Genomic DNA, 12169 nt, shown 5'->3' with positions numbered 1-12169 from the left:
CTTGTTTTAATTTTCAATCCTTAGATATAAAAGTTGATTTTTTTTATAAATTTTTAACTACAAAATAATTATTCAATTTTAAATTTGGTAAATTTTGTCAAGATTTTAACTTCAAATGCTTATAAAAAAAAATTGTGCCTATGTATTTGTAATATTTTTCAACTGCTATTGTAACAATGTATCAGGAGCCCTGTATTAATTTTTTACACTTTTTGGCCCACTACTTAAAACTTTATTGATATTTATAGAAAAAAAAACTAAAAAAATTGAAAACTTACAATATCCGTAAATAGATCAAAAAGAGTCAAATTATTTTCAAAATTTTATCGTATATAGAAAATGCTAATATAAACATTCAGTGAACTTTTCAAGTTTCTACAGTCATTCGTTTTTTAATTACAACAAAATAAGAAAATCGTTACGTAAGAAATCGAGTAAATACCAAATGTTGTAAAAATATGAATTTCAAACGCTCATAAAAATTTAATTTGAGTTTCTTATAGACATTTTTTTTTTGATAAAGGTAGATTATCCTATAAGGAATCTTGTATTACATTTTAAAATCTTAGTTCTAAAAAAAAAAATTTTTACGAATTATAAACTCAAAATAATTAGGTAATTTTCGTGATTTTACCATATTTTGTCAATTTTTAAACTTTAAATGCTAATAAAAAAAAACTGTGACTAAGGATTTTTAATATTTTTCAAATGTCATTGTAATAATATAGTAGGAGCCTTGTATTAAATTTTCAAGTATTTTTACTCAACAAATAAAGTTTTATTGACATTCATAGAACAAAAAACTAATAATATTGGAAACTGAAAATGTCCCTAAATAGTTCAAAACAAATCAAAATATTTTTTAAATTTTATCATGTATAGAAAATGGAAATATAAATAACCAGTGAAAATTTCATATATCTACAGTCATTCGTTTTAATGTTACACCAAAAACCAAAATCAATTTTCTCGAAAACAGATTTTGCGTAAAAATTCCCGTTTTTCCTTAATTTTTCTTTTGTTTTTCACGGCGCTTTTGAAAACTATTGGAAAAATGTTACTTTTGACTCCCCAAAGTACAAACTAGATTCACTTTCCTATCAGGAAAGGTACTGTTGAAGAAAATCCAAGCACTTTTACTGTCCTAAAAAGTAATGACAGACACAAAAATAAAAATAAAAATAAAAAAACACACATCATTGTAAAATCAATACATTCATCGTTCCACTCAGAATCTAAAATAATTTTATAAATAAACTCTCATATTAGGTAATCATTTTAAGATATTATTTGTTTACTTGATAAGCCATAGTGTGCGCTACAATTTGATGCATGCTTTTACCTCATCTTATACCCGAGTATAACTAATGACAACCATTTGCATAAAAAGAATACTAATTTCTACTATAAAAAATTGCAATTATATTCTGTAACTAATGGCAACTACTTATAAATTAAAAAAAAATTCCAGTTTCCGTCGTGAATCTCAAAATCCTTGTTTATACACCTCATTAAAATACAAATTTCCGAAAATCCTTTCGTATTGCACATAATTTATAGATCATTAGACGAACCACTATTTCAAATTTCAAGTTCGTAGGTACACGTTTTGTAGTTGTTGAGATGTATTGATGAGTGAGTGAGTGGTATTTGGTATGTCTACCTATATAGTATAGCAAGGATCGCCAACCCGTCGATCTTTAGAGGAATATTGGTCGATTGTATTAATAATTCATTATACCAATATCAGTTGATTTCTTTTACCCTTAATAGGTATACAAAGTAAAGTACAGGGTGGACTGGCCAGGTCTGCTAGTGTGCCGTAGCACACCGGGCCGGCTTATATATGTGGGCCGGGCCGCCGGGGCATTTGAAATTTTGAACATTTGACGATATTACTAATAAATTTATTTTTAAATACGAAACAGTTTAAAAACACTGCTATTGGTTGGTACAGTGGTACAATAAGTTCATAGTCTAACCATAAGTTTATAATAATAATAATAATATGAGCATATTAGGTATGTTGTACCTATAGTGTATATTATAATTCCTTAACCAACAATTTTAAAAATCAGTTTTATCCAGAAAAATGTTTAAACTCTTTATCTTATTTACTTGGTACATCGACCGCCGCAAAGTTATTGCTAAACTACAATTATTGAACCATTTGCAAATATTTATGAAAATATTGTAGATTTGTTGAAAAAGAGAACAGATAACGTTTATATAAAGTTTATATTAAAAGTAATGACTACAATAATGCGACGATTCTGAAACTGATGACGATGATTTTCGTTTAATACGAGTATGAGTTGTGAGTATTTGTGACTATGAAATAAATGATTAAAACAATAGTAAACAAACATTAAAAATATCAAAATTATTAAAAATTTATGATTCTTATAAAATTTATAATATCAAAACCTATTGGATATTGTCTATTTATAATTTATAGCCGAAAAAGTAGGTATTCATAAAGAAGCTGTCTTAAAAGGGTTTGGACCGTTTAGTTTTATAGAATACTGGGCTATTTACCTCACAGTCCGCCCCTGGTAAAGTATTTACCTATTGGCTATTAGCGAAGAAAAATAATAAAATAATAGACTATTATTATAAATGGTTACTTAAATGATTTACCAAATTTATATAAGTACTAAATTGCAATTTGTTAATTTTTCATTAGTTATATAATAAATGGACCTGTAATAATTTTTGGTTTTTATTATGTTGCGTGTGCATAGGCCATTATGGTACATAAACACGTATACTATAGGGCTCAACATTTAAAGTGGTTACAAATATATGAATACGTACAGATAAATCATTTTTATGGGGTTTTTTTTTCTTTTTTTTTCAGGCATGTTCCCTGTATTTATATTTTTACTATTTAATGTTTAATATAATTATTATAAAATGTTTATTTCGTTCTTATCATTGTTATAATGTTATCATTGTAGCATAATCGTTTTTCTTATACAATGATATTATATCATTGAATTCAAATTTAACACTATCCATTACAGTGACCCTCTTGTAACCTACTGTACAGCAGAGCCACACCCACTTTCCCACCTTTTTTTTTTGTGTCTGTCATAACAATTTAGGGCAGTAAATCTGCTTAGATTTTCTTGAAAAGTATCTTGTTCGATGGGAAAGTGAATCTCGTTACATTCAGGAGGTAAAATTTTAAAATTCCCAATAGTTTTCAGAAGCGCCGGGAAAAACAACATACAAATTAAGGAAAAACGGGAATTTTTACCCAAAGCGATTTTGGTTTTTGGTGTAACTCTAAAACAAATGAACACATATACATGACATTTTCACTGATCATTTTAATAATTTATACTTGCATTTTCTATACACGATAAAATTTTCAAAATATTTTGATTTGTTTTGAACTGTTTAGAAACATTTTCTGTTTCCAATTGTATTTGTTTTATTTCTATGAATGTCAATGAAACTTTATTTGTTGAGTAAAAATGCTTGAAAATTTAATACAACGCTCCTACTATATTATTACAATGCCATTTGAAAAATATTAAAAATCCTTTGTCACAGTTTTTTTCATAAGCATTTAAACTTCAAACCTTGACAAAATATGGAAAAATCACGAAAATTTGCAAATTATTTTGAGTCAAGAATTCATAAAAATTGTTCTTTTTAGATTTAAGATTTGAAAATGTAATTCAAGATTCCTCATAAGTTAGTCTACCTTTATCAAAAAAAAAATGTCTACAAGCAAATCAAATTAAATATTTATGAACGTTTGAACATTTGAAGTTCATATTTTTACACTACTGGATAATTCACTCGATTTCTCATGTAGCGGTTTCATTATTATTTATTTCATTGTTATTGAAAAAAGAATAACTGTAGATACATGAGAATTGTTTGACTCTTTTTGAGCTGTTTATGGACAGTCAGTTTTCAATTTTTTTTTTTTCTATAAATATCAATAAAATGTTATTTGTTGGGTAAAAAAGCGTGAAAATCTATTGCAAGGCTCCTAACATATTGTTACAATAGCAGTTGAAAAATATTTTTAAAAAATAGCACTATTTTTTTTTATAAGCATTTAAAGTTCGAATTTTGACAAAATTTAAAATATAATAATATTCTTTTGTAGTTAAAAATGTATAAAATGTTTAACTTGTATAGCTAAGAATTAAAAATTTGAAACAAGGTTCCACGTAAATAGGTAAATATATAAATTACTTTATTCACAATAATATCATAAAATATACTTAGGAATAATAATAGGCTGCCTGACCGTTTTCGCTCAGAATCGTTTTTCTTATATAATGATATTTTATCATTGAATTCAAATTTAACACCATCCATGACAGCAACCCACTTGTAACCTACTGTACAGCAGAGCGACATCCACTTTCCCTTTTTTTAAATATTATATGGTTTCGGAAGAAGTTAACGGTTTTTATAATATAGCTGAACGAGACTTCGTGAGAGGGGCTAAGTCCTCATTCCCTCGACTATGCTCGTAATTATTAAACTTGCTTTATTGGTTTTGTCTAGATCCACTTGACACTTTTGTAAATGAGGTGCAAGTGTAATTGTTCGATAATTTTTAGTGACTATATCGGACAAATGCGAATTCCACCTATGTACTATGTATATTTCATCATAATACACTGAGTACAGACACACCACATATAGGTGATTTATATACATTATATAAATCATTTTTACATTTATATTATGTATTAAAAACAAAAACACAAACAAAATTGAAGTAAAAAAATAATATGTACTCTATTTTATCTAAAGCCTTTAAAAAAATATAATTTTATATAACCGGTTTTAATTAATCGGAATATTTATGGACGCACTTAACCGGTTATTTAAACTAAAAAATAATAACAAAAACCATTAAAAAAATCATTCAGGTTTCAAACTCTGCCTACAAACACTATATTTGAAAAGAAAACTACTTTTCTTTCTTTTCGTAAAATCGGTTAACTTCTTACAAAAAAACTTGTTCAATCGTTTCGTAACAGTATCAAAAAGAATCTAATAAATTATATGCCTCTTCTTGGCTTGCATTCGTCTACAGTAATATAAGTATAGGCAATACTTAATAACCAATAAATATAATTTATAAGACAGTAATTATTTTATTATCTATCTACATAATAATATATTAATGTATAGTACTTTACCTACTATAGGGTTCTTAGTTTTATTTTTATATTGAGCATACGATATACGAATAAAAATGTTTACTGGTATATTATAGTCGTTATTTTAAAAACAAAACGTTTTTTTAGATGGTTTTAATTAATACTATTTGCATACAAGTCTTGAACTATATAACTATTTTAAAATAACATCTATATTATATTAGTGTATGAAATACAATTCACAAATGTTTAATTTTTTTTATAAAATCCTCTTCGATTTTAAATAAACACGTGTGGTGGTAAAAAAAACACACAGACACACAAAATATAGTGTAACGCAAATAATACACGTCATCTCCTGTTTGCACACATGTGCACAGGAGCTGCAGTGACTGCCGCTATATAATACTACTCACCTAAGTATTTCCTTCCTGGTGAAAAAAGTGCAGTCCTGTAAAAGGATGAAAAAAAAATAAACACACATCTTGGTGCTTCCGGGTGTAGCTATATACACGTCGGTGAAATAGTGGATGTATTGCGCGGGCCGTGAGGTTTGCAAATGAATTTTTTTTTCAAACTAAAAAATTAATATTACGATATTTTACAATGTGCGTCACACACGCACACACTCAGTTTACGACCATTGAATCGCGGGAATCCTGAAATGGGAAAAATGCATCCGATTGTAAAACTCCGCGCCCCCGTGTATATAAATAATATATTATATTAATTATTATTTATGTATTATTGACGACTATCGTGTACAGTTTTTGCGGCAAAAACCATTATTAATTGACCCAGCCCACAACTCGGCTTCACCGTAGCTAGACGGTCGTGTATTATTGTGTTTTATATTTTATACACCGATCGACGTGCGAGTTAAATAATATAATATTGATAATAATAATAATAATACGCAGGTAGGTATTATCTGTTCGTTCGACATTCGAACACAAGAAATTATTGATTTTTGATGTCCAAACTCCAAAGTGCACTTGGCCCATCCGAAATTTAAGTGTCACTGAATCTCGGGACACTATAGAGTAGGTATTCTGTTGTCGCGTCGTGATTTTAATCAAACAACAAACATAATCATATGATACGATCGTTATTGATATTCTTAAGAAAAATATATACATAGGTAATTATTGATCGATGATTACCTATTTGCTTTTAATATTGGATATTCCGGATGTGTGGATAACGGATTGTGACAAACATTGTTATTATAGTTATTACCTACTTATTCGTCAATTTATCATCTTAAAAATAAATAACCTAGTAACCTAACACGTAAATTATCTAGGAATTTTTTATTCAAGACTTGTTTGTATGGTACCGGAATAAGTCAAATTTAAGTCAATTATGGTTTGGTCAATCAAAGCATGGTGATGACAGGCTGCTCACTATAGTTAATTTCCAGGTTTCAACACCGATGAATCAATTCCGGGGCAATTAAGATGTATGCAATAGAGTCGCTTCCCGTTTTGTTGCATATCAGTAAAAAATTAGGGATAAGTGTTTATGAAAGAAACTATAATGATGAACGAGTATAACTAAAAGTCTAAAACGTTGTTTTTGTTTGGCAACTACCAACTGTTGAAAGCCACGAGTTTCAAATTTTTACATTTCCTTCAATAATCCCATAATACCTTTTTTTTTAGTTTAGGAACCAACGACACCGTGGGACCAGTTTTCGCATTACTTCTGCGACGCCGGCGCCACCATCGTTTGTTTAATAAAACTTTGTGTTAATTATGTACTTACTGTATTGGTCCCTTGAGGGTGCACATTTAAATCAGTTATTGTTACATGGTGCAACTGAGTGAGATCCACTAGTACCTATATATGAAAAAATAGCACACTATGACAATTATTGACAACATTCAACAAATAAATCAAACAAGTTAAACTTGGGTACTTTTAAATAGTCACGATAGAAAAATGAATTAAAATATGACAATTGATCAAATTGAATAACTAAAAAAAAATTGCATTAATAGACTGGATTTTGGGAGTTAACCATATTATGTGTGCTGGGAATCAGAACGTAAAATTGTACGTTCGCCAATAATTGCCAAATGAACTCGGGAATCGATTAATACATAAAGTGTCGGGATTTAACTCCATCCTCAATGTGTAGATATTATTTTAGGACCACTCCCCAAAAAAATAAAGAAGGAAAAAATCATAAATTCATCACTACAATACACCAAGCAACAAAAAAACGTTGAATATCATATAGGTATCTACGATATGTAACAATCCAAAATAGTACTTTTACAGTATGTGAAGTACCTACGTATGGACCCGCTCAACCACGATATGATAATATGTATACGGTATACCATATAGTACCTACATTCATTCCCCTACATTCATACCGCAAGTAACAGAGCCATGGTTTATTTATTACGTGGTTTATGATTATGATTTGCATAAACTATGAAATGTAAATACGCTTCAATATTCTATATTTCTGTGTAATACCTATTACGAAAACAAAATAGAAGCCGAAAATGGGTTGGCCATCTTATAGGTGACAGACCATAGACGTGTAGAGGGATATTGGACGAACGGCATAATTTAAGAACATGCCAATACAATATTATTGTCGTTGAACGAAGTGATACCTACCGATTCGGACAAGTGTCCACTGAAGCGGATGATCACCTAACACGAGTGATGAGCGATCGGCGTTACAATTACTAAATATTAATTGGTTACGACTATGACGGCGCACGAATGGTTTTACGTTATGCTAATATGTTATGACCGTCGCATCACGATAATTATATAATAAATTGTATTATAATTTAATGCAGTATAATTCGTCAAATAGGCGCCTCGTCGGTTAACAGTTGTATACGGACAATAAATTCCACAAAATCTTAAGTCCAAACAGAATTTTTGATGGTTATTGGGTATCGTTTTGTACGACTTATCGATTAGTGCGCGACCGAACTATGTGGCCCCTCTTAGACCTTAGTCGTACGTCGCTTCAAGCAATGTTTAGCATATGTTTACCTATTACTGCAATAATTATTGTAATATATCCATAACCTAACCAGCGAAGAATTTGAAGGAGTATCACCGGGTTTTCGTCGACCGGGGAGGTAGAAAGTAATAAGGTAAGGAGAAAAGAACCCCCGATAAATAACGAAATTTACACGTCAGAGAGGTATATAAATATAATCTACGAGCGTGTACAATGTCGAATTTGTGTACCTATATAAGTATTACATAATATTATATGGATAGTAGGTACCAAAATTAAAAGAATGTTTTAGATCCGACGACCGCGGCGATACGATCAAATAAATTGAATAGTTTTCTCGGAATTTTTTCGGATTTGCTACCAGAAAGAAAGGAAATAATTTAAAAAAAAAACTCGCTCGGCACCGCGTGTAATAAACATCTTCTCTTCTCTACGAAAAGCTGTCATCCCTCCGTGTAACGCTCGCGCCAGTTCATCGACTCCAAATCGAAAGAAAAAAAAAACCATTTAATATTATACATTTATACATTATAATATTACCGTTTTTGTCACGTTCTACATTTAAATAATTTAGTGGTTCTCGGAATGGTCCAAACTCGGGGAAACGAAATCTAAAAATAGCAGAAAGTCGGAGGAAGACACTATTATAATACGCATTTATCAACACACATGTTTGATTTTAATCTCGTGCTCACGGATTCCATTATAGTGTGTGATGTGCGGTAGGTACTATATACAAATATAATATCCGTTTATTCCAGTGTAGTTAGTCTCACCCCCCACCCAGTGATTGGCTCAGGTTTTTTTTCCTTATATGGGGGCCCACCACCTAGTCAACCGTTTTGAACATCTCAATGACTTGATTTCTTACTGTTGTTTTTATTTTTAGATATTATAATTTGATATTTATATTAGGTACCCACCTAACTAGGTTTAGTATACCTAAATATTATACTTATTTGTTGTTTGGAATATTGTCCTTCTTTATATTATGTATATTGACTTCAAAAAGACAAAAAGTACCAACCCAACAAAATCATGCTCGGAACACTTACATTTTCCAATGTATTTATAATATAATGGTTTTTTTTTTATAGAAATACGATTCGTCACGGAAAATTCTATGGTGACCTACATTTAAATTTAAATTTTTATATTTTTTTTTTTGTTGGTAGTATCTGCATTTACTTCGTTTTGAGTCGAGCACTCAATCTTCTAATTGTCAAACGCAGTAATTGGTTTAATATGTCAACAAATTACCAAACACACGTAATTTAGCCCTATTATTCACATATAAATCAGATAAATGTATTCATATAAATCACATTTTGTCAAAACCGTACGAAACTTTCTTCTGTCATAATTATTTTATTTTCTCCTCGTTTTCTGCATTTTATATACTTATTCTAAAATATTTATCTGTTGTTTGAAATAAGTGTTACCTATGTAAATATGTAACTGCCGTTATATTATCTTATATCTCAAACAATTTTATTAGTTAATTAGTATAATATACGACATTTGCGAATATTACAATTTAGCCGCGCGCAATACGTTCGTATAATATTACGCACTTTTAATGCCTACAAACTATGATAGATTTATCGCCTTTGGCCGGGGCTATGCACGGCGTATACGAATTTAAAATTCTTTGGTTTATATCGGAGCAGCAGCTATACACGTTTTTCCCCGTATAGCCCCGGCCTTTGCCACTCAATGCGCGCTAATATGTATTTTTTATTTCCGTACTAATGTCGTCCAATGGCATACACCACTGCAGACACACTAGAAGACAACCATATTAACCAGCGGGTATTTCACTTTCCAGATATTGTAAGTGAAATGCTATTATTAGAATTGAACCGTGTGACTACTGAAATATTAATAATAAGTACCTAAGTTATCTTCAGGAACACGGATTGTGTTACCAAAAATGTCTTCCCCCCCCCCCCCGGGATAAGGTCTACACACGCCCATGACGACACCGTGAAGATACAATAATATTATACCGGTACACTTTCGGCCCGCATTAAACCCCTCCGAAACACGTTATCCGGTTATGTAATCGCGGGGTACACGACCTGCTCGCCGCACTCACTACACAATATATTATGATACGTATATTATGCTATATGTGCTGTACGATCGACGAAACGGGTAAAAGTGGTAGACCAATATGAAAACAAACGCGACGTGTGGGTACGGGGTGGGGGGGAAACCTGAAAACCCGACCGATCGTGTCTTATCGGCCAATTGTGCGTGTAAGACGGCACCGCGCCTACAACGAATAATAATGACCGTACAACGACGTCGTTATTAATTATCACCGATATTCACCTGGTAGTCTTCGAGCTGCGATTCGGTGAAAGTCATCGCCTTGTTGCCCATAGCGTCGCCGCCGCCCGTGGAGCTACACTGCACGTCGCGCCGCTATGAGAGCGGACACGAGAAGACCATAAATCCGCGGCGAGATCGGTCTCGGACCGAAATACTAGTAATGAATTCGTGAGAAATCTTGTCGGCACGAGAGGGCTAACCGAACGTCGTCCGTGCACAGTGAAGTACAAACGAGTATTCGAACGGGCCGAGCAATGAAACCGACCGAGCTCCTTGGAGAGCGGCAGGTGCACCACCTCGCAAACAAGAGCGTCAAGTCACGCGACGGGCGGCACCGGAGGACGGGAAATCGGCGGCTGCCTTTTTAATACCTTTTTTTGATTTTTCGCCAACTGGGCGGAATGTGCGCGACGGACTACACACGCGGGGAAATGTAATTTTCGATTATATGGGTGTGGTGACCAGCGGCCGTCTACTATTCGACTCTCAGACCTTTTTCACTTAACGAGATTAAAAAGTACATCGTCAAACTTTAAAGTCACCCATTGCGTTGCTGGCCACACGAATGGCAACCGAACAACAAAAAAAATCGTAGACGCAAAATATAATATAACCTATATTTTTTGGCAATCAATATACAAATGATAAACAAAAGAAAAACAAAAAAAAAAAAAATCTAAAATAAAATAATAAAAACGGCTTGTAAACGTGATTTCTTTTTTGATTTAACTTAAAAATTTGTACATAGTATAAATTATTTTATTGCACTTTCGGCCTTGCCATTTTTATAAAGTACTGTATGTTAATGTTAGCAGAAAAAAAAAGAACAAACAAACGATACTAAAATAATGCTGGGGTACACAAATGTTGGTAAAACTAAAAAATAAAAATCATTGTGCACTGTTCGATTTATATTTAAAAAATGAAAAAAAGTATTATATAACAACAAAATGAGTATTTTATATTTATATTTATATATATAATATATATATTATATTATATACCTTAACAAACATGCCCTAATATGTTAAATTTACAATCAGTACATAATATGAATATACAACAAGTGTTAAGAATAACGAGAAAATAATAATAAGTGTTGAAAAACTAGAAAAAATAAAATAATATTCAATTAAACCCTTTTATTAATTTTAATTTTGTTTGTTAACTTTCCATAAACGAACCCTGTATTATGTTACAATGGTCAAAAATATAAAATATGTAAGCTCTCGAATATAATTTCAATGAAAATATGTCTGCCCTGTGGTCATCATTGTTACGTTTTATACATATTATATTTATATAGAAAATTGAGCCTACTAATGTGTGTTGCAAGAACAGTACCTACTATTATTTGTAACAAAACAATTAAACTAAGATCAGGTAAAACACAGTGCTGACTAAAATATTTAAATGGCACCAAAAAGTTTACACATAGCACCGCTTACACACTAAACATAATAATTTCTTTTAACGTTTTCACATATTTTTTTTTTCTTTTTACAAAAATATTGACTAACTTTATAAATGGTATACACATTAATTAATAATTTTGATTGAAAATAATGGCCATGAAATTGCACTTAAAAATATAACTTTAACATATTATTATCATACACAATTATTAGGTATCAAAATCTTATACAAAACAAAATCCTATTATTTTTAAACAAATATTTCAATTTACATACTT

General features: G+C 30.9%; 1 protein-coding gene across 1 annotated transcript in view; it reads right to left on the bottom strand.

Moving 5' to 3' along the window:
• LOC100160560 (calcium and integrin-binding family member 3) overlaps positions 1 to 12035 on the bottom strand; it is a 19169-nt gene extending 7134 nt beyond the window's left edge. Inside the window, exons 1-2 of the mRNA XM_001951111.5 lie at positions 10477 to 12035; positions 5558 to 5592 (exon numbers count right to left, since the gene is read on the bottom strand). Of these exons, the coding sequence (XP_001951146.2) occupies positions 5558 to 5592; positions 10477 to 10527 (86 nt within the window). The 5' untranslated portion in view covers positions 10528 to 12035. The remainder of the gene's footprint in view (positions 1 to 5557; positions 5593 to 10476) is intronic.
• Between the last annotated feature and the right edge of the window lie 134 nt (positions 12036 to 12169).

Source organism: Acyrthosiphon pisum, chromosome A1, assembly GCF_005508785.2.
Source record: "Acyrthosiphon pisum isolate AL4f chromosome A1, pea_aphid_22Mar2018_4r6ur, whole genome shotgun sequence".
NCBI classification, from domain to species: domain Eukaryota; kingdom Metazoa; phylum Arthropoda; class Insecta; order Hemiptera; family Aphididae; genus Acyrthosiphon; species Acyrthosiphon pisum.
This window is presented reverse-complemented; position numbering and strand designations above follow the sequence as displayed.